At 43.5% G+C, this 23,810-nt stretch overlaps 1 protein-coding gene across 3 annotated transcripts; it reads left to right on the forward strand.

Moving 5' to 3' along the window:
• The first annotated feature begins 11,131 nt into the window (after positions 1 to 11,131).
• On the forward strand, positions 11,132 to 23,123 carry LOC148659717 (serine protease 27-like). Of its 3 annotated transcripts, XM_088637516.1 has the most exons (6): positions 11,132 to 11,374; positions 11,606 to 11,721; positions 19,375 to 19,549; positions 20,159 to 20,430; positions 21,100 to 21,278; positions 22,284 to 23,123. In XM_088637516.1, exons 2-6 carry the CDS (start codon positions 11,664 to 11,666, stop codon positions 22,440 to 22,442), a joined length of 843 nt encoding a protein of 280 aa, XP_088493642.1. In that variant the 5' UTR covers positions 11,132 to 11,374; positions 11,606 to 11,663; the 3' UTR covers positions 22,443 to 23,123. The 3 variants fall into 3 exon arrangements, with proteins under 3 accessions (XP_088493642.1, XP_088493641.1, XP_088493643.1); XM_088637515.1 differs by lacking the exon at positions 11,132 to 11,374 and having other exon boundaries at positions 11,486 to 11,721; XM_088637517.1 differs by lacking the exon at positions 11,132 to 11,374 and having other exon boundaries at positions 11,487 to 11,721; positions 21,130 to 21,278.
• Positions 23,124 to 23,810: the final 687 nt, after the last annotated feature.

A 23,810-nucleotide genomic window follows, 5' to 3' on the forward strand; every position in this document is an offset into this window, starting at 1 on the left:
CTTTATTTTATATAGCGCCTTTAAAGGTGGCCTCTCAAAGCGCTTTACAGGATAACAAGAACAATAAATAAAAAGAATACACAAGACAAAACACAGTTACAATATACAGAGGAGACCGTGGATGGTGGAACTAAGAAAAGCAGAGGAGCGAAGAGTGGAATCAGTTAAGTAAAGGCTTTTCTGAAGAAGGGTTTTGAGTCTGGATTTGAAGGAGTTTAGAGATGGTGACTCTCTGATATCCTTGGGGAGAGAGTTCCAGAGCTTGGAGGCATAACAGGAGAAGGCCCTGTCACTCATACAATGTAGACGGGCTTGGGGGACAGTAAGGAGAGCAGAATTTGAAGAGCGAAGGTTGCGAAGTGGGGAGTAGGGCGATAAAAGTTCAGACAGGTACTGAGGTGCCAAGCCATGCAGAGCCTTATAGGTGAGCATGAGGATTTTAAAGTCTACACTTTCCAGTCATTTCCTGGACACTCCTTTGTTGTACAGTATGTGTTTATTTTTGGTCCATCCATCTGAAAATCATCTTTCCTATCCAAAGCTCTTTTAAGGCAGGCCTTTGATTAAATTGCTCCAAAAGTTGTTTTTTTTACTTACTGTAAGTGTATTTATTCACCCTGTAATCTGGGACATTTACAATCTCTCATCAAAGAGCACTGATAAGCTCAGGTGTAGTGAATGATGTGTCAAAGTTTCTCTTCTAACTTTATTCTTGGTGTAGAGTCAAGGCAGCAATGGGGTTAAGGGCAGTTCTATGACATCCTCACTACTGCCTCTCTCTCACTGTTACCTGTCCTGTTATGTGTGTTTAATACTGAAGGATTTTCTGTGATCTCCTCTCTCTCACTGTGTCTCCTGTTTTGTTGTGTGTTCATGACACATTTTCTGGTATCTCCTCTATCTCACTGGATCTCCTGTAGGGTGCTCGTTAAGAAAGGATTCTATTAAGAAAGGAAGCTATTGTCCTAACAGTATGTCGTGTAACCTTTGTGCCTACCTGTGTGCATATTGGTCTATGTTAATCTGTCTGACAGTCACTGTCTATTTGTGTGTTCAGTCTATTTTAGATCTGATTTTCTAGCTAGAATAGAGGCCAATATTTGAATTATTTTTTTAGGTTTATTAAAATACAATTTAAAAGAATTAGAATCCAGGACACGGTTGATATAGTTTAATTAAAGCATCTGGAAAACAAAGGCATGAGCTGGTGTACTATACTGGGGCCATACTGGGACTGTACGTGGTCTGTACCTAGTATGAACTGGGTCTATACTTTAGCTGTATCGAGTATGAACTGGGTCTGTGCTGGGGCTGTACTGTCTGTACTGGGTCTATACTGTGACTGTACTGGTCTGTACCGAGTCTGCACTGGGTCTGTACTTTGGCTGTATCGATTTTGAACTGGATCTGTACTGGGTCTGTACTGAGTCTGCACTGGGTCTATACTGGAGCTGTATTGGGGCTGTATCGAGTCTGCACTGTGTCTGTACCGGGTCTCTAGTGATGTTCAGAGAGATATCTAAAGGCATCTAAAGGCACGGCAGGAATCCAACTGAGTCCAATAGAAATAACTGTTTCCGACTGTGAAGGGGTTTCTGTACGATCCCTGCTGGATCTCCTTGGTTGAGGAAATAAGGAAGAGACCCTCCATCCAGTTGTGACCAAACAGAAAGTATTGACATCTCAGACTGATTAACATTATCATTGGGCACCCCTGGAAAGCCCATCCATTCATTTCTGGGAAATAATTAAATGTTAAAACGTGTGCAGGAGCCTAACCTGCCAGGCACAGGGTGCAAGGTAGCATTCTACCCTGGTTGGGATGCCAGTCCTTGCAGGACACACACACATTGGGGACAATTGGGTGCTGCCCATTCACCACTTAACCCAGGCAGAGCTTCCTTAGAATGGGCTGAGCACACAGCAAACAGGAGCTCCGGGGCAAAAAACCCACACAGACACAGGGAAGAGGCACCGAAACTGAGGGCACTGCCACTGCTGGGACAGAAAGTGACAGGATCAAAACGGAGATCCGGATTCAAAATGCTTAGGAAACCAGGTTTCCGAGCTATCCACAACACTGACATCCTGAAGATCCGAGCTGCGCCCGAATGGACCGACACCGAGTTCCTGCAGGGGGGCTTCAGAACTGAACTCAGACACTGTTGCACTGCATAATATCTACCTCAGAATGCGGAGGCAGAATGGAAGCTTTAGTGAACAGCACAGCTTCCAAAGAACAGCTAATTAAACTTACTAACTAAACTAACCTAAACTACTTCCCCCACAGCCCCTGGAAAAAAGGAGGTACAACTAAAGTTCAGTTCCATGGTACACCATGGCAGGCGAAATCCTAGCAGCTGGGTTTGTCTCCAGACTGGGGGGGGGGGGTTCTACAAGAATCCGAAACCAGGTTCTTGTGACTTCAGCAAAACATGAGTTCAAAGATGCTTCTGGATTCATGTAGCTGCTATCATTCCATCCTCCGTACAAAACTCTAAAAACCTGCTCGTCCGTAACGTCTGCGGTAATTTCTTTCATTTCTATTATTATTATTATTTCTATTATTAGATTATTAACAGGAATGAACTGCAGACAGCATGATTGCCTCGGGCTGCCAGAGCTATAAGAAAACCTGCTGGATCACTCTCTAGTCCCGTATCCAAAGGTCAAGGGCTGTCAGTAATGTTTCCGACAACATCAAGAGATTCCGTTCTAAAACCCAGCACAACCCAGGAAATTCTGAAATAAAAAGAGCTCAATTGTTTCCTATATTCGTGCTCACCCTTCAGGACTTTATCTGCGACGCAGGAGTCACAGCTGTGTGCTTGAGACTTCTAGGTCATTTTCCCATTGGACCGGTGCGATGAAAGCCAGTTGTACCTCCTGGGAAACCTGGGAGACCTCCTGGGAAGATCTAAAGGTTGCTGCTGGGACAGGTGTTAGTGGGGCCAGCACGAGGGGCTCACCCTGTGGTCCACGTGAATCCTAATGCCCCAGTATAGTGATGGGGACACTATACTGTAAACAGGCGCCAACCTTCGGATGAGACATAAAACCGAGGTCCTGACTCTCTGTGGTCATTTAAAATCCCAGGGTGTTTCTTGTAAAGAGTAGGGGTGTAACCCCGGCACCCTGGCCAAATTTCCCATTGGCCTTTACCAATCATGGCCTCCTAATAATCCCCATCTATAAATTGGCTTAATTACTCTGCTCTCCTCCCCACTGATAGCTGATGTGTGGTGAGCGTTCTGGCGCACCATGGCTGCCTTCGCATCATCCAGGTGGGGCTGCACTTTGGTGGTGGTGGAGGGGATCCATATTACCTGTAAAGTGCTTTGAGTGGAGTGTCCAGAAAAGCATTATATAAGTGTAAGCAATAATTAATTACTTTTCTTACCAGTTTCAGACCACTGGCCTTTAATTAGCCACCTCCACTCCTCTCTCTGTTGTCCCACAGCTCAGGTACACAGATGAACTACAGTATTATCAGATGTAGTTCTTTCCTCTGTAAGAAAACAATGCAATGATCCCTTACACTGGCATTATTATTATTATTATTATTATTATTATTATTATTATTATTATTAAATTACTGCGTCATTTGTACACTCATTATCAGACTGGTAGGGGTTGAGATATCTTAGAATGCTCTCTGGCGCACCATGGATTAGGAATAAGGAATGTGGAACAAAAATAAGAAATAGGGAACAGGTAGAGGGAATGAAAGAATTAGAATTAAAAACAGATCAATACGTTTACAATTAAATCATTGCGATCAAATACATGTAGCAATGGTAATTAAGTACAATTAAAACACAGTTCAAGAAATGTGGAATATGGTGTGATGAATAAGAATTAAAAATAGGGAACTACGTTCTGGCACATAGAGTGTAAGGAGCAGGGTTGATGAGTCTTGGATGCTATTTGTTATTAGGTTGGCTGTAGTGTCTGCCTGCAGAGGGCACCCTTGCTGACTGTAACTCAGGAAACAGCTCAGTTATGTTACACTACTGCCAAAATCACAGCTACAGGCCAACACCTGCTGTGCACCTTGACAAAGCTGTTCTCCACATTAGAACTTTTACGTGTGAGAGCCCAATCTGTACTCTTTTGTTATTGTTGTAAGTAATTAAACCATTTTTTTTATTTTTAGAATCATAAGAATATTATTCTTAAAAAAGGAGCAGAATCACTTAAAAATACTACCACCGAATTCTGAAAATCCCCTGCTAATAAACACACACAACAAGACAGGAAACAAACTGAGAGAGAGGAGAGTTCTTTTGCAGTTTTATCTAGAACAAGCGATGCTTAAACCTTTCTCTGATTCTTGTGAAACTATCCACACGACAGTTACAGTACCTAGGAGTTGACTTCAGTGATGTCACTGATGGGATGTTTCTAAAAATTCATCCTCTGTAAAACGTCTTCTCTAGTTGTCCTGCATATGTATTCGCTAATGAAGCTGTGTGTTCTGAGCCTGGATCTCTACATTTCTGTATGAACCAGCTTAGAGGGCTAAAGACAGCTTGTGTTTAAATTGAGTGTAAGGCAATTTATGACTCTAAAGTCATGGTCAGCATTTATTATTGTGCTGTGCTGTAAACTTGTTCTGTGCCAAGTCACATTATTTTATAGCGTTTTTATAGCGTTATCGAATCCGGTGGCGCTGTGTGTTAGTTTCCTGACTCCCATGTCTCATGGTCTGTGATTGAAACCTGTAAAACCGGTTTAATTCGTCACAGCCAGCACTCCGGTGGCAAAGTAGAAGCAGGCGAGATTTCTAGCAAAAAACACCTCCCCCTTCTTCAGGTGTGAGGGTCTTCTGCTCAGAATGAAACGCTAAAATGTAATGTAGGCTCTGAATGGGTTCAATTATGATTTGGGCTTGATTAAGGTCGCTGCCTTTCATCTAAAACCCTACTTGAATCCTTCTAAACTAAAAATCAGTGTTAGTGAGTTCTAAATAAAGAGGTATCCAGGTAACAGTGAAACGGGCGGACAGTCTGGGGAGATCGCCCGTTTTCCATGTAAATAGTTCCGCACCCCTTGGTGTTTCTCTCGCTCTCTCTCGGGTCACCTGATCATTAGCTCGAAAGATTTGAGTGCTTTGTGTATATTCTAATGGTAGTGGGGGGCAGGCTGTGTGGGAACAGGTTTGGTTGAAATTCTATTGGAGATCTATGTTCTTCACACCTGAAACATTTTCTCTGAAAGCATTTTCTTCGCAGTTTAACCGATTTTGTTTATACTCCAAGGTTCTTAGTTTCTGTAGTTCCCTTTAAAATAAACTATTATTCCACAATGCAGAGTATTACGTGGCCAGTATTTACACATGATATTTGTGATTTAAAGAAATTAACACAAGCAGCTTTTGGAGATTTAAGTGTTGGCTGAGTTATTGCAGGATAAAAGACTAGAGATGTTGGCAAGAAGAAGATAATTTGCGGAAAGCTGAGGAATACACTGATAACAAGAACACTTCCTTATGGGGTTAGGCATACTTTTGATGAAGATGATGAAGTTAACAGACTATATGTTTACATAGATACTGAAATAAGGATTGTATTTTAGATTATGTGTAGTTGCTGGCATTGAACTGTGTGTTGGATGCACATGAATTGAAGGAATGGGCAAACATCGCTGATGCGGATCCACAGAGCCAGCATATTAAGATGTTTATAATTAGAGGCAATTTGTTTAAATAACTAGGTATGGATACTGATGTGCAAAAGAGGTGGAAAGGCTGTTTCCTTAAGCCAGCACTATAAAAGTTTTTATTCTCAGTGAGATGCTGCCATTTCATAGTGGGTTTCTAACACTGTGTATGGCTCCATCCACACAGTGCCTTTACTTCCATTTCTAATCTCTTTATCCAGTACAGAGGATTTGGAGCCTATCCCAGTAAGCAACGGACACAAGGCAGAATACACCCTGGACATAGCGCCAGTCAATCACAGGACAGACAGACACAAACACACACACACCAGGGCCAGTTTAAATCTAACCTCAGAACCTTTCTTTTCAGAAGACTTAGTGTCTGTATCTGCTTCATTTTCTAATTTTGGTAGCACCTCTAACTGCTTGTCTTTCTTATATGCATTTAGTTTGTAATCTGATATATAATGGTGATATATCAAATAAAGTTTTTTATTATTGTTATAGGGAAACATGATCAGATTTTCCCTGGTTCAGAAAAAAAGATCTAAAGTATACTAGTTTGTTACTCTTCTCATTCCCTTTGGTAAATGACTTTTCATACTAATCTGATCAATCTAACTGCCAGTTTTCTGTGCTTTCTCTATTCTGCTAGATTTGCAATTATTCTGAAAATTTTCATCTTGAAATAACTCATTTCTAAATACTTTTTTCACTGTTAACATCTTGCAGCAACTCTGTGACAAAATATACACTCTGACAGTTCATCCTGCTACCAACATTAAATAAAACAAATCTTAAGATTTCTATATTTATGTCTTTATTTAGTGGTTTCATTAGTGACAAAGGCTAAACTTTTTTGGAAAAATGTCTTTTATGTGTTGCGGAAAAAACTGACTTGCTTTAACAAAATATGTTTAAAAATCCTTTCACCTGGCATTTTTGTAGTTAGAAATTATGGAACGCTCTGTTAAAAGCAAGGGAGTTTTTATGTCCGTTGCAGTTCTTTTGCAACGTGAATATAATTATATCGTTTTTAATTTTCTTGAGATACGCGATTCCATATTATATTCCCTTTTAATCAAATTCTAAAAGTATGCTTGTTGACTCCGGTATCGCGTTAGTTAAAGACTTCGACGCTTAAAATGTTTAGGGAGAAATGGAATACTGGGGTGTATGTTTTCTTTAAAGTACCGAGACCAGCCATATACTGTATGTTTAAGTTCCAAAATTAATATCGTTCATGGACTTCACACGCGTTGCAGTATGCTCCTATTCTTTTTATGCTCAGGCACTAAGTAAAAGGAGATGCTTCATATTGCTTGACTAATTTTAAAAACTAAGTTATAAATGCAGACGCTCACTCGGTGCGCTGCTCTGGTGCGTCGGCTCTTACACAGTGCCTGTCTGCCGTAAGCGTTACAATATACATACCCAACACTGCTTGTACCCATCTGTCATGCAAATAAAACACCTTGAATTGAATTGAATTGAGGGGAGAAGGGGGGAATACTAAAGCCAATACTGGCTCAATGGGCTTTGACGTGCTAATGCGTTGGTTTAACAGTCCGGTTGTGGCAGGCTTCCAATGTCAACTCAACTCGATTGGAAGACAATGAACGTATTTCAGCCCTAAATGAATTAATAGCAAACATGGTTTACATAAAATACATTTTTCCAAGAAAGTTTATAATAATACGATCTATAGTTGAAATCTGAGCCTACTTTAAAAATAAAGGAAAAGCATTTTCAGAGAGCAATCACGCTGTTTATGTAGAAAAAGCGATAAGGTTTATGAGCAATCTAATTACCTATTCACTTAAAACGCTATATAAAATAAAGTTTATTTAGAGATGAATGATCAGTGTCGCAGTTTAAATAATGGGAGTCAGGAAACTAACACACAGTCCTGTCACAGCACACGGATATAATCATACCGTTATTAAATTCTTGAGATACGCGATTCCATATTATATTCCCTTTTAATCAAATTCTAAAAGTATGCTTGTTGACTCCGGTATCACGTTAGTTAAAGACTTCGAAGCTTACAATGTTTAGGGAGAAATGGAATACTGGTGTGTATTTTTTTCTTTAAAGTACCAAGACCAGCTATATACTGCATGTTTATGTTCCAAAATTAATATCGTTTATGGCCTTCACGCGTTACAGTATGCTCCTATTCTTTTTATGCTCAGCTACTAAAATTTCCCTTTAGTGGTATTCAATATAAATATTCAAAACTAAGCGGAATGAAATGTGCACAGTAAAGACATTAAATGATTAAATCTTTTCACTACCAACCAATGCACCACGAGTGCCCCTGTCGGTCATTTTGACCAGCCAATCACTTGCCCTGCGGTGCCCTACGGTGCCCTGCGGGTTGGTAAATGCACCGCGGGTTTTTACCGCTCATTTTGAATGGCTGCATCTGTACTTCAACAATATAATGACAAGCTACAATATTAAGAATTGAAATATATAAATAGATAATGTGATCTTAATATAATGCAAACTTCAACAAAATAATGGAAAAGTACAATATTAATGTAGTACAATATTAATAATGTAGTAGAACAGTCTTATCACATTAAGGGCTACAATCACTGTGCAGTATAATGTTCGTGATGATGCACATCTGTAGCAAAAATACTAGTTGGCAACAGAAATTCACAAATTAAAAGTTTAATGTTCCATGTGGGTCTACAGTTACAGTCAATCTACTCTCCCTGTGCATTTGTATTCAAATAATAGTTGCAGAAGTGTGTGTGTGTTTGAGGAAAAGTGTGAGCTGCCCAGAGTGTGTGTTTCTTGCTGTGCACCGGAACCCTGACCCCTCTCTGCACAGAGCTGGTGATCTGCTGAGAGAGAGATCTGCTGATCTGCCGACATGGTGATCTGCTTGCCGATACGGCCAGAGCATCCTGATGTTCCTTCTTTGGTTCAGAGCCGTTTATCTGCATCTGGTCTCCAGGCTGGCTTGTCTGCCTGATCTCAAGTGAACAGGAAACTACAAAGATATGAGACGCAGCTCCCTTTTCACACTTTCAAATCACATTCTACCATCTGAGGAGTGGTCTCAGCTTTTGAAAAAGGTGTGCTGTTTTTCTACACTCTTTCTATCTCAAGCACCGTTCCAGAAAATCGCACACACAGTCCTGGGGGAGACATGATCATTCTCCTTCCCTGGATTCCCCAGTTCCCCAATATCTCTGCATCACTGAAGAGCTGCTGTAACACACTGCAGGCTCTGATCTCTATGTTCTGCATTTACTGGGTAACTCTGAAATCAGATCCTCACTCTATATACCTCCGGGTGTCTGTAAAGTAAATATGCCAGTTGTTAAGGACAAATAATACATTCAAAATTATTCATTATAAAGTAATAGTTAATAAAGTATAACTTTTATCAATCATTACTTACAATTGTCTTTAGGGAATTAGATAATTCAATTGAATGACTAGATCTTGCATTATAATTCCTGATTGTGTTAATGTAATTAGATTGTCTGGCCAGGCTCACCTGGCTAGTCTAATTTAGTCTAATCCAATCTCTGAGTGACTGTTGATATTCGTACCCTAACAGGCAACTGCCATCACTCTATAGGCATAAATTCCTCCTCAGCATCAGATATGTAACTGTGAAGGCATCTTGTCAGCCTCGTGGACGCTAGTGACCTAGAGAAGCCAGCGAAGATGAGCCCTGCTCTACTGCAAAGTCTTGTGTCTCTCTTCTTGTGTCTTCTTTAGAGTACTCTTGTGAGGACACTTATAAAAACCTTCCTTTCTTCTCTTCACACCACACACCGAGGAAAAGTCCTGGTCCACTCCTATTTCAGATTCCTCATGAACTGTAATAATTCATAAGAATTATTCATTCCTTTTTCTGGACACTCCACACAGAGCTCTTTACAAAAATGGGATTATGTAAAGAGGTACATGGGGAACTGGGAATCCCACTACCGCCACCAGTGTGTCCCCCCATCTAGATGATGCTCCAGTCTGCTCACACACAGCAGCTCTCAGTGGGGAGGAGAGCAGAGTGATATAGCCAGTTCAGAGATGGGGGTTATTAGGAGGCCATGATGGGTAAAGACCAGGGGGATATTTGGCCAGGACACCCCTACTCTTTTTGAAAAACACCCTGCGACTTTTAATGACCATGGAGAGTCAGGACCTTGGTTTTATTTCTCATCCACAGGACGGGATTAGACACTATAGTTTTACAGTATAGTGTCACCGCACTAGGGCATTAGGACCCACACAGAATGCTAGGTGAGACAGAGCTCTCCTTCCTGGAACAGGATTACTGTATACCCAGATCTCAACTGCCTGCTAGAGACTAGAGAGTAGAGGAGTTTATTGACAAATGCACATGGACATTGGAAGTCTTACTCATGATGATCTCACAGGACGTGCACAGTACAGCAGACAACCTGGTACGACAGACAACACTACACAATATAGACACTACATTACAAAGCAGTCCATATTGTAATAAAAAGAAACAACCTATTACTCTAATCCTTCTCATCTACTCTGCTAAAGACATGAATTTGACTGTGCTGCACCCAAGATTTCAAAGTCACTTTCACACAAATCATCCCGTAATGTGTTTTCAGCCCTTCTCAGTCTTATTTTGGGGGACAAGAACTGAAAGACTTCACTTATACATCACTAGATTTCAGTCAACTTCATTGAGGGTAAGTTGAAGTCATAGCACAGTCATACAGCTAATTAATCAGCTCATTAGATCTCTGGTTTGCACAAAACCCCCTGAGAAGCTTAAACACACACCCTATGCCTGTAGAAACTGATGCACACACACACACACACACACACACTGTTCTCTGCTTCACGTAAATCCACACACAGGTAACAGGTGATACCTGCATGCACCCTCTCCCATCCCAGTCTCTCAACAGCTCCAGCTCAGAGAAGAAACTTTGCTAATAAAATTGTCCAGGCTGGGTTAATAACTGGACAAGACAGGTGTTGCAAAAATGAAACCACATGCATACAGAGAGCCTTCTGGTAACAATCAGCAAGGGGCAAGCTGAAAAAGTCTCAAAGCCCTGGTTTTCCAGTCTTTCTATTGAAAAAGCAGTGAAAATCTTTCACTTTGACTGGGGTTCATTGGCCCAGTGTAATAATAATATTAATAAACTAATAATAATGAACAAACTTTTTTTATATAGCACTTTTAAAAGTAACTTTTCAAGGAGCTTTACAGTAAAAAAAAAATTACAAGGAGGGGAGAGAATTAGTATAATTAAAAACAAGGGTTTCCAATTAAATGAAAGCCGTTCTGAAGAAGAACGGTTTTGAGTCTGGATGTGAAAGGGCTCAGGGAAGCATTTGGGATAGAATCCCAGGGCTTTGGGGTGCAGGAAGAGAAGGCCTTGTTACCCATAGAGTGTAGAGGAGATCGCAGTACAAACAGGAGACCAGAATCAGGAAGCCAACAAGGCAATAAGTCAAACAGGTACTGAGGTGCCAAGCCATGCAGAGCCTTATAGGCAAGCAGGAGGATTTTGAAACCTGTTAGGAAGCCAGTGCAAGGACTCCAGGATAGGAGTAACATGATCTCTTGCACAATCTGTCTTGGCCTGAAATCCGGACGGCGCAAATTAATTTACAACAGTGAAAAGAGACAAATGAGAAATCAGTCTATTACATTTGAGCTCTCCCAAGATTGCAGTCAAGTTCACTGAGAGTAAGTAGCAAGCTTATCAAAGCGGATATCTGATTAACTCTGACTAGTAAGTCAAATGGTTCCTTAATCAGGACATTACATCTGTGGTGCATAATTATTGAGTCAGTTTGTAACACCCTGTATGTTTGTGGTCTGCGAGTCTACAGCACTGTGAGCTGTATGAAGGCAGGTGTATGTGCATTTCTGCTGCCTCTGCTCGGTTGTTTAAAAGAGACTGTCCTCTGTGTCCAGTTTCCAACATTAGGTGAGCAGGGCCAGTCCACTAAGTGTCCAGAGAGAGGCTGGGAAGATGAAGATGTTTTTTCTGCTGGCGTTTTTTGGGATCCTAATCCTGAACAAGGAAGAAGGTAAGAGACGAATCAGAAATTGAAAATTTAAATGTAAAATAAATGTGCAGATGAACTGTCGTATAGTTTGTGGACAGTCTATACATATATACAACACCAATGAAGACTGAGAGCTGCAGCTGCTATTGTGCAGCCTGATCCTGGACACAACAGAAGGTAAGAAGACAACAAGCAGTCGATTGCGCATTTAAACTGTGTAATGGAAAGTTACTGAGAATAGGTGTTTTATCCTAAAAATTTTGTTTACGGACAGAGCTGTGCTGCAGAAGCAGCCGAATACTTAGAACAAAGTGTTACAATACCCAGCTCGTCAAGGGCACGGGATGTTTTAATAATGTTTATCTCTGCTGCTTGAAGAAGGGAGTATGAGAAACTATTTGAATAACTGCTCGTCTTTGCTTAAAGCAGAAACCTACAGTATAAGGAATGGAAAATTACTGCTTCGCCTGTCCTTGAAGTGTTGTATCAGCTTTAAAAAAGATATAAAACCAGGGATCTCCCTTCTTGCTTTTGAATCAGCTTTCACTTCTCTGCACAGACGGGTGATGGCTTTTTCCCATATTGCAATATGAATAAAGACCTTACTGAGTCCATGAGAATACTTCTCCTGGCTCTTCATCGATAAAATTCCACGACAATCTTTGGTGACGAGGATGGGATCACAAACCTGAGCGCGGACGGCTGCTGAGACTCAATCTCGGCCTGGACAATTTTAGTGAATTGGATGAACCTCGGGGGATAATCTGTTTATCCTTCCAGAGACACGTCTGGAGAATTGGCAGCTGTCTGACGTCAGTAAGGAAGGAAAATAAAAGATTATAGTCTGGGTTAGAGTCCCGGCGGAAGAAAATATTTTTATGTTCATGAACTGTGAAGCTAGGGTAATAGGTGTAAGGGAACTTGCACATGATTTATATATGATAATTAGGGGCCCATAACTATGAAGGATCTTTGTATGTGGTCAGAATGGACAGGGGAAAGTTAGAAGAAAAGAAGAAGAAAGGCAAGAAAGTGAATTGGACAACTTACGTCAGGGAAAGAGGAATCACAGAAATGATGGGAAGCTTCAAAAAAGGCTAGTCTTGAAACTAAAGAACAGCAAGCTGCAGCTAAAGTCATGGCCATGCGTACTAAAAAGAAAAGGTCTCCACCGAAATTAGAAAGCGGTCCGGATCCAAAGCCCTTTTGACTCTGAGAGGTGTCTGACTGGGTGTCAGGGAATAAAAAATAGAAATTAGATTAATGCAAAGTAAAACTTAAATAGAAATATGGACTGTCAGATGGAATTTAGTCTGAACAGGAATGTAGAAAAGTGTATGAACATTGGGATAAAAATAAACAGATAAGGGCTTTATTTTAGAGGAATATTGGAGAATTCAACAGAATATCATAGATAAAACGGAATAGGATGAGGCGCAAAAATTCCTGAGGGAAAAGCTAAAAGCGATGGCTGAACGAAACGAAGTTCTATCTGCAGAAAAAGAAAAGGCAAAAGGAGAAATAGAACGCCTTAAGAGAGAATCTGGGAGAAGGGTGGGAATTAGTGTGGAGGTTTTTGAAAGAGCATTACCCACCGAAAACTGAGTGGACAAAAGTAACAGCATGTCAGCAGAAGGAAGGTGAGGATGTTTCAGATTCTACAGAAAGGTTTATAGCTTTGTGGATAGTATACTTGGGGTTAGCCGATGAGAAGGAAGTGAATGAAGATACTTCCACAGTAATAAAACAAATTTACTTGAGTGGGTTAAAACCTGATGTTGCCAAGAATGGACACTATGCTTTCATGATATTACAGAGAGCGGAGACAGAATTGCTTTAATAACTCACGAAGCATGCATGCTGAAGTGCGAGCGCTGCAAATGGGAGGTTAAAAGACTCCCAAGGAGGAGAAAAAGGAGCCGCCAGTTTGTCGCAATTATAGTGTATATTATATTAATATTATACTGAGATATAAGAAAATAATGAGGACTGGGATAAATCTTCTGATTGGGCATATCCAGATGGGGAAAAAGGGGGACAAAACCCCAAAGATAAAACTACTAATAAACTGGTGCGTAGTTTTAAAAAAAACTGCGTTTTTTGGTGAAATTGTAAGAAAGAGGCTTGATATCACATTTAAATAACGTCAGTAGCTGTAACGTGAAGGAATAAATTTAATTCCTTCTCAGACAGATCATCTGTATGTAATCTGTATGTGAGTGAAAGAAATGGATTGTGAGCTGCTGTGCTGGCGCAGGTGCATGAGGGTAAGCATCGTCTGGTGGATTATTATTCAGGACCCCTCGATGCGGTGACCAAGGGGCCATGTTTATGTGTTGTGCAGGCTACCTGCCGGATGTATAAACTGTGAATAATCCGGTGAAGAACAAGTAGACCGAATTAAAAGATTTAGTTGAAACTTGTAAATATGCTAAATGGAAAATTGTAGTGATTTATATATACTGCATGCCCTCATAGCCTAATGCCCTTTGAAGTACGACAAATGCACTCTGTCAGTCACCTGGGTGTGAGGCTCCGTGGCTAAGGATTTGCGCCTGTGACTGGAAGGTTGCCGGTTCAAATCCCGCGGCTGGCAGAGGAATCCTACCCTGTTGGGCCCCTCGGCAAGGCCCTTAACCCCAACTGCTCCAGGGGTGCTGTACGATGGCTGACCCTGCACTCTGACCCCAAGCTTCTCTCCCTGTCTGTGTCTCCAAGGAGAAAAGCTGGGGTATGCGAAAAGATGAATTCCTAATGCAAGAAATTATATAGGGCTAATAAAGCAACATTGTTATACTGTATATGAGTCAAATGGTGTGCCGGTTACCCAAACCTGGGTGGGGACCGGGTTTGAAGCAGTAGCCACTTATGTGGTATCTTGATGTGACGCTTATCAAAGGAACTCAACTATACTGTACCCTCACCTCAGGTGTGGGTACAGCTGAAAAGGCCTGAGGAACCTTTCATGCACTGGCAAATTGACAATTGTAAAGGGAAACCTGGGCTCTTATAATCTGTTTTCCCAGTGGGTTGCTGCCACTGCCTCTGTGTCTACCAAACACTTGATGACAGAGATTTTTTTTTCTTATAAAATTGACTTTATTCCGAAAAAAAACACATCTCAAAAGGAAAACATCTCACACAATAACACTCCACAAGTTAAAACAACGGCGGAACGGCGGTGATTGTCCGTTATCAATCCTTGCAAGGGTGGGCCAAACCCTACCGCTTGCTGTAAACCATTAATCCCTGTACAGGGTCCATAGGCCTTTCCAGCGCTCCTTTGCCGTGGGGAAACCCCATTTAGCAACGTCACGCTTCATCCTCCTCCTGAGGTCCGCCAGGATCCTCTCCTCCAGCTCCCTTGCTCCCCACTTGTTGTTGTGCCGGATGAGATTGTTCCTTGCGTCCCACAGGCCTTTTTTTGTGAGGGACAGCAGCAGCCACATCAGGAACTGCGTCCCCCTGTCCAGTCCGGTAGGTGCCAGCCCCAGCAGAATGTACTGGTAGCTGAGCACCGCATTCGTTTCCAGGAGTTGCATTATGTTTTCCATTCTGCCCCACACCGCCTTGGCTAAGGGGCAGCTCCAGAAAACGTGCTCCTGAGTCTCCTCGACGAAACACGTTTCCCGGGGGCAATGTGGATTCCTGGAAATCGAGTGTCTGTAGAGGACCTCTCCGGTAGCCAGTCTCTTGTGAACGGCCATCCAGTTGAGGTCCTTCAGTTCGTTGTACAGTTCTTTAGGCTGCGTTCTTTCCCAGACTTGTCTGGGAACTCGCAGCCTTTCGTTGGCGACCAGGTGCCCCCTCACCTCCTTGTACAGAGCTCTGTGGTTGGTGCAGAGCTCTGGCTGTCTCGTGGCCTCGTACCTCCTGCTCCACTTGACAGCGTGGGTGTAGAACTCCGGTCGCCTCTCTGCCTTGGGCCCAGTGTTTGACCACTGGACCAAGTGCCTCATCGGGATGGAGAGCCACAGCCTGACAAAGTACTGGTACTTGTGGCCGATGGGCTCCCGCAGCGCCCGGCAGAGGTTGCAGAAGAAGATGCAGTCGAGTTTCAGGGGGAAATGTGGGACATCTCGACCCTTGCAGCGCTCGTCTGAGTCTGGCCGGCAGCGGGTACACCACCGCCAGGTAAACCAAAGCCGGCAGGACGTCTGCTTTCAACACCATCACTTTCCCCGTGTAGGACAGCGACCGCGTTTTCCACAGACCCAGCTTCGCGTTCACCTTGGCGATCCTCTCAGTCCAGTTGTTGGTCTCGTTGTCCCGGCTCTGGAAGGAAACCCCCAGTATTCTGAGGGGCTCCGTGCAGAGCTCGAGACCCTCCGGCACCGTCGTCCTGTGCTTCCAGGGTCCGAAGAACTTCAGTTTGCTCTTTCGGCGGTTGAGCTTCGACCCCGAGGCTCTGGAGTATTGCTCCATGACCTGCAGGGCCCTCCTCAACCCCCTGTCCGACCTCAGGAACAGCGTCGTGTCGTCGGCGTACTGGGAGATCTTCAGGGTTTTCCCCGCGCCTCCCGGTATCTCCAGGCCGTCGATAACAGGGTCCCGTCTCACCACCTCTGCTAAGGGCTCTGTGAAGAGAACATAGAGAAGGGGTGAAAGGGGGCAGCCCTGTCGTACTCCGGATTCCTGGGGAATGAAATCCCCCAGGTTTCCGTTCACGTTCACTCTGCTGCCCACGTCAGAGTACAGAATCTGAATCCAGCGGCTGAAACTCTCTCCGAAACCGAAGCGTTCCAGCACCCTGAACAGATAGCTGTGGTTCACTCTGTCGAAGGCTTTCTCCTGGTCCAGGCTGACCACCATCATGGGCACGTTCCGGTCCTCGGCCCAGGCGATGGCGTCTCTGGTCAGCTGGAGGTTCCAGCTGACGGATCGCCCCTCCACCCCACACGTCTGGTCGCTGTGGATGATGTGGGGGAGGGCGGTTCTCAGTCTGCCGGTCAGGAGCTTGGACAGGATCTTTACGTCCACGCAGAGCATTGTGATCGGCCTCCAGTTTTTGAGGTCGGCGGCGTCTCCTCCCTTGAAGAGCAGGGAGATGACGCCCTCCCGCATGGTGTCTCCGAGTTTCCCCCGGTGGAAGATCTCCTGCGCCACTTCCACCAGATCTGCCGTCAGGGTGTCCCAGAAGCAGGTGTAGAATTCCTTGGGGAGTCCGTCCGGCCCCGGCACCTTGCCATTCTCCATGGACAAGAGCACCGCCTTCAGCTCCTCGGCCGTGATCGGACCCTCCAAGTCCTCCCTCACCTCCTCCGGTACTCGTGCCGTCAGCCCCTCCAGAAAAGCATCGCCTGCCTCCACCTCCGTCTGCTTTTCTGAAAAGAGCTCCGTGTAGAAAGCGGTGGCCGCTTCTACCTTGTCGCTCTCGTCCAGCACTTCCTCTCCATCTCCCCGTCTCAGGCCCTCGGTGGGCACTGCCCTCCCTCTTGTATTGTGATCAAGGGACACACTTCACAGGGAAGGTGTGTAAGGCTGTGGCTGCGTTGTTCCGGGTGAGATGGGACCTTCGTTGCACCCATCACCCTCACTCTACTGGAACAGTGGAACGAAGGAACAGAACTCTGAAAGATCGACTAGACATTAGACTGAAGGAAGGCCAGGGGTAGATGAAACTGCAAAGAACAGCGCCCTAAACTGTTCCCTGACTTGGGAACCACCACTGGCCAGATCAAGAAGCCCTGAAGCAGATGACACCAGTCCCGTGCAGCCGGGAACATCGCAGGCCCGGAATAGAGGCCCAGAAGGAGATGATGGCGGGACACGAATTAAGTACAGACTGCAAAGATCACTGAAAATGAGAATTGATGAGCACACCCATGATAAGGGGGTGATGGCAATACATTTTAGCTCTGTCACATTTCTATGCGAGCAGAGAGAATCAGAGTTTGTGTTGGGTTTGCACAGCGGGGCCCCAACCTGCTGTAGGGGGGTTACCCTTGGGAGTGATTCCCCTAGATGCAAATGATTATTGTGGTTTGTTTGTTCATAATAAGATGTTTTGCTGGAACGGAACAAAGAGAAATTTTACAGCTAGAATTGTTCTGCAAAACGGCAAAGCTGAGGCAGGGGAACAATGTCTAGATTTTTCTAAGAGTTATTACCCAGTTGTTGACCTATCTTGAAAAACCCCCTAAGATTATGCTGCGCTCCAGCCCACAGGGATTTACCTGTGCTGTAAGAAATAATGTGTGAATAAGGAGAGAGGCATCAAAGATACACCTGCTTTCTTTTCATGGTTAAAATCATTATATGGGTCATTGGGACTGTTTTTCTTGAAACTACAGTATTCACGCCTGTTGTTGTAGTGTTTTTGCTGTTGTGCTGTTGAATGACTTATATTATTCCAATGTTTCGATCTATGGTAATGAAAATGTTTACGCATCAATATGCACTGCTCAGAACAGACTCCGAGGAGCCCTGGGACCCACCAGGTGAACCCTATGAGGACTCTGTGGTGCGAACATATTTAAGGATAAAAAGGAGGGAATGGAATGGAAAGTTACTGAGAAATGGTGTTCTATCCTAAAAATGTTGTTTACGGACAGAGCTGTGCTGCAGAAGCAGCCGAATACTTAGAACAAAGTGTGACAGCACCCAGCTCGTCAAGGGCATGGGATGTTTTAATAATGTCTATCTCTGCTGCTTGAAGAAGGGAGTATGAGAAACTATTTGAATAACTGCTCGTCTTTGCTTAAAGCAGAAACCTACAGTATAAGGAATGGAAAATTACTGCTTCGCCTGTCCTTGAAGTGTTGCATCAGCTTAAAAAAGATATAAAACCAGGGCTCTCCCTGCTTGCTTTTGAATCAGCTTTCACTTCTCTGCACAGACGGGTGATGGCTTTTTCCCAGATTGCAATATGAATAAAGACCTTACTGAGTCAATGAGAATACCTCTCCTGGCTCTTCTTCGATAAAATTTCACGACAACTGTTCTTCGTTTTCCCTCAGATTTAGGCTGAGTGCACTGTGAGAAATCACAGATAAAAAATCTTTCGACTGTTGCATTCTTGATCAAACCGAAACTTAATCATAACAAAACCTAAATCACAGAGCTGAGAGGAAGTGTGCCAAAACATCTACACATGTTAAACTAGTGGCGCTCTTAGTCACATGAAGATGATGCAAAGAAACGAAGCCGATTAAGAGTTTCAGAGCTGTACTGATCTTGTCTCATCATCTTGTAGCTTCAGTAGGTCAGAGCTGGATGAGAGACACCACTCCTTTTCTGATTCCCACCTGAAGTTACTCTGCTTCGTTGGAGTAAAGGAGATCAAAGAGCGAAAGGGGAGGTCTGAGCTCATGGTAAAAGCACAGTAAAGTGCAGTAAAGAATGGGGAAGTCATGGTTAGAGCACAGTAAAGTGTACAATAAGAACTGCCCCCATGTATCTTAAGATAGTTTTTGTCAGGATTAGAGGTTGGTGAGATTAACTGAGCACTTCTCTGTCCAGGAGCTCTGTAGGGGTCAGTCAGGGTGTGAAGAAGGGAAAGTGATCCTGGATGACTCATCTCAAGACTGTTCTGTATGAACCCCTCTGTCTCTCTCCAGTGTCCAGCTCTCCTGTCCAGGAGCTCTACAGTGAGTCAGGGTGTGAAGGAGGTACAGTGGTCCTGGTTGACTCATCTCAACCCTTTTCTGTATGAACTCCTCTGTGTCTCTCCAGTGTCCAGCTCTCCTCTGTCCAGGAGCTCTATCGTGGGCGGTCAGGATGCGGAGGAGGGAGAGTGGCCCTGGCAGGTCTATATCCAGATCCAGGTGAACCACAACGATGCCACATTCTGTGGTGGATCCCTGATCAGTAAGCAGTGGGTTCTCACTGCAGCGCACTGCTTCAAACCGTGAGTGTGTCCTGAAATCCCTGTCTGCCTTGGCACGTCTCCGGGAACTGCTGTAAAAATACCTTTCATTCTTTTCCTACTCATTGTTCAAAACCGATTAAGTTCTCAGCCTGTTCAGGTGTGCTCAGACAGGGTCCTATCTGATTAGAACAGTCCATTCCACTAATTAGACTGTTCAATTTAGCCATTTTTCTGCGATTCTCCCAAACTAATCCTTCTGTATAAAAAACAACCAGAGGACAGTGTAAGAAAAGAGGCAGCTATATCAGTTTAATCTGGTTTTGATCATTGGTCTGAATTAAAATCAAGCATTAAAACTCTTGCCCCGTCTCAACGTGTCCCGGAAATGACAGAGCCAAACAGTTCTTAGGTCAAAATGTGTCTCCAAGCAGTATTATTGGCATTGCAATTGTTAATATTTACTCTGGATACTAATTACCTGATCCCACGACCAAGTACACAGAATAATAATATTTATTATTCTTGTATATTTATTAATTATAATATTAAATACAGTACCAATGTATAAATTGAACATTATTATTATTATTATTATTATTATTATTATTATTATTATTATTATTATTATTCTAAGACTGTCTCTTTCAGCCCCTTCTTGCTCAAGCATTCTTTCGTGAGGCTGGGGGCGTACAAGCTAAAACAACCCACCAAACACGAGGTCAAGAAAAGCATTAAGAAGGTCGTCCTCCACGAGCAGTACGAGAAAGCAGCAGACGGTTTTGACATCGCCCTGGTGCAGCTGCACAGCGAGGTGTCCCTCTCTCCTTACATCAGTCCTGTCCAGCTCGCCAAGCCCAACGATGTCTTCACAGAGAACACAGAGTGCTGGGTCACTGGGTGGGGGTGGACTAAAGAGAATGGTAAGAAAAGATAATCGGGGCTCCTGTGTTTCTCGTTAGGACACAGGAACTAACACTGCAGCCCACAGCCAGTCATTCTGCACATCTCTCTTGTCTGGTTGCTGTGAGCTCATTCAGACATCTCACCCAGTCATTTACTTGAAAGAAGGGAGCGTATCAGCTTCAACAACATCATGGTGTATATTGTTCTAGATCAGCGGTCAGCTGACATGGCACACGTGTCATTATTGTCATGCAAAGAGATTTTTAATGGCATGTGTAATGAGAGTGACACGTGCAATAGAAGACTAATAAGCCATGAAGAAACTAAGTTAAAAAACAATAGAAACCGTGTTTGACTGTCTAATCCCCTATAACATGCTACCCAATGAAAGTGCTTTGGTGTAGAAAAAAAAAACGATTCACTTGGTTTGCTTGCTGCCTTATTTTTAGCAGGGATAGCCAAATATATTAACAGGAAAGCTCACAATCTGTGCTGCTAATAATATTTATTTTGGTATTTATTGTGGCATGCTCATAGGTGAGATGGTTGTGCCTGGTGTCTGAACATGAGGATAAGCAGTCATGAGGTTTATAATAAATAAAAACTAATGCTTTATACCTGCAAAGGTGTTGGAAATAAAGTGTAATGAACAATGCATGTCATTCTACTTGTCTTTGGCTTTGTAGAAAATAGTCACCATCTTTTTGTCACTCCAGTACCACTGGCACCCCCTCGCACTCTGCAGGAAGTCCAACTGCCCATCGTAGACAACAGGCGCTGTCAGTCCATGTACAACAGCAAGGCTACTATCAGGAAAGACATGATGTGCGCTGGGTATGAAGATGGACAGAAGGACACCTGCAGAGTGAGTTCACCATCCGCAGTGTAAAGACAGACACCAGACCAGTTGGTGCAGAAATTCAAGACAACTCATACATGGTGGATACATTTGGAAAAGTATTTCAGAATGATAACTTTACAAATCAAAAGTGATCACGCTTTCACCTCTATAAAACAGCAATCTGTGTGTGATCTACTGCCACTAATCATCCAATTCGATTTTAGCAAGTTAGTTTATGACCAGCAGTTTCTCCAGGAGCAATGTCACCCTGCAACTCAGCACTGGCAGCCCCACTGGAGCTCAGCAGTGTGAGCCTGGTCAGTACCTGGATGGGAGACTCCTGGAAGAGCTGAGGCTGCTGCTGGAAGAGGTGTTAGTGGGGCCAGTAGGGGGCACTCACCCTGTGGTCTGTGGGGGTCCTGATGCCCCAGTATAGTTATGGGGACACTCAACTGTAAAAAAGGCGCCATCCTTCGGATGAGACATAAAACTGAGGCCCTGACTCTCTGTGGTAATTAAAAATCCCAGGGCGTCTCTCGAAAAGAGTAGGGGTGTCACTCCAGTGTCCTGGTCAAATTTCCCCCTGGTCTTTACCCATCATAGCCTCCTAATAACCTCTATCTCTGAACTGGCTTCATCACTCTGCTCTCCTCCCCTCTGGGAGCTGCTGTGTGTGAGCAGACTGGAGCTTCATCCAGGTGGGTATTTACACTGGCGGGGGTGGAGGGGATCCCCATTACCTGTAAAGAGCTCTGAGCATCCAGAAAAGAGTTATATAAGTGTAAGGATATTATTATTATTATTATTATTATTATTATTATTATGTTCTTCCAAAATGAGCCTTGAAAGATTTGCGGAAAATGCATACTGTGAGCATGTCATTACCGTTGAGCAACAGACAGTTATGTGCAAAATTACTCACGTCATGATGGAGTTGCACCACTTTGATTTGCAAATATTTACACTAAGCACAGCCCTGTATTGTCACCGTGTGAAACTATTCCTTCTTCATTCCTCATTTCACTCCAGGGTGATTCTGGGGGACCTCTGGTGTGTAAGAAGGGAGACAGCTGGATCCAGGCTGGGATTGTGAGCTTTGGAAGAGATTGTGGTAGGCCCAACTCCCCAGGAGTCTACACCCGGGTCAGCAGCTTCAGATACTGGATTAGGAAACACAGTGGAGTCTGAGGAGTTCTACGGGATCCAGGGGAGAGCGCCTTCTGGTGTAACTGGCTGCTGCTGCTGCAACTGCAGAATCTGATTCCATCTGATTAGATTGCCCGTCTGCACAAGATAATTGCATGTGAGAATATGCCAAAAGATAAGACTGGGAGATACAATAAAGATAAAACAGTGAGTCGGAGACAGAAGTCTTACAGCCCTTTTTTAAGTGTGTACCATAGCTATGAATTATGGATTGAACAATAAATGTTAGATCTTGATTTCAGGACAAAACAGCTGGGCATGGCCGTCCACTTTGAGTATTTTGTTGAAAAAAATGTATTTGAAATTGGGGAGTCAGTTCTGTGTCATAAGCATTGTGATACAGTACATCAAGAAATAACTAATATTTGTAGGAACAAGTAATAGGTTTATTCCATGCTGAAAAATGGAATCAGCTCACACCTGAAGAAGGCTCCACGGCCGAAACGTTGTGTTCTCTTTCTTCTTTTTTTTCAGCATGGAATAAACCTATTACTTGTTCCTTTGCAGCCTACGCATGCTGACGCAGCTACCCACCTGAACTAATATTTGTAGCCACAACAGATGAAATCGCTAGCAAGACGTGCTTTTGCCTGCTGCTGTGAGAGATCAGTTGTACTCTTATTCAGTTGACCATTGAGCTCAATAAAATTGCAAGCACTGAAACTCCTGGTCTGGGTCTGTTCTCTTTCCATCACTGTATAGAAAATTGACAAAACGCTGTAGCCCCACCCAACCGCACTGCAGTGTGGTAGCGCCCTCATGTGTCAGTCTGAATGTCTGCGTGTATCAATATTTTGGTTCATATGTCTCAGCGTCCACATGTAATAATAATAATAAACTTTAATTTATATAGCGCCTTTAAAGGTGGCTTCTCAAAGCGCTTTACAGGATGACAAGAACAATAAATAAAAAGAATACACAAGACAAAACACAGTTTTAACACACAGGGGAGACCATGGATGGTGGTACTAAGAAAAGCAGAGGGGTGAAGAGTGGAACAGTTCAGTAAAGGCTTTTCTAAAGAAGAAGGTTTTGAGTCTGGATTGAAGGAGTTTAGAGAAGGTGACTCTCTGATATCCTTGGGGAGAGAGTTCCAGAGCTTGGGGGCATAACAGGAGAAGGCCCTGTCACCCATAGAACGTAGACTGGCCTGGGGGACAGATAGGAGAGCAGAATTTGAAGAGCGGAGGTTGCGAGGTGGGGAGTAGGGCAATATAAGTTCAGAGAGGTACTGAGGTGCCAAGCCATGCAGAGCCTTATAGGTGAGCATGAGGATTTTAAAGTTCACACGGAATTTGACCGGATTCTGGCTGCTGAGTTTTGGACATACCGCAGTTTCTTCAGAGTAGA

The sequence above is a fragment of the Lepisosteus platostomus genome, chromosome 6, assembly GCF_059453375.1.
Source record: "Lepisosteus platostomus isolate fLepPlt1 chromosome 6, fLepPlt1.hap1, whole genome shotgun sequence".
Lineage (NCBI taxonomy): Eukaryota > Metazoa > Chordata > Actinopteri > Semionotiformes > Lepisosteidae > Lepisosteus > Lepisosteus platostomus.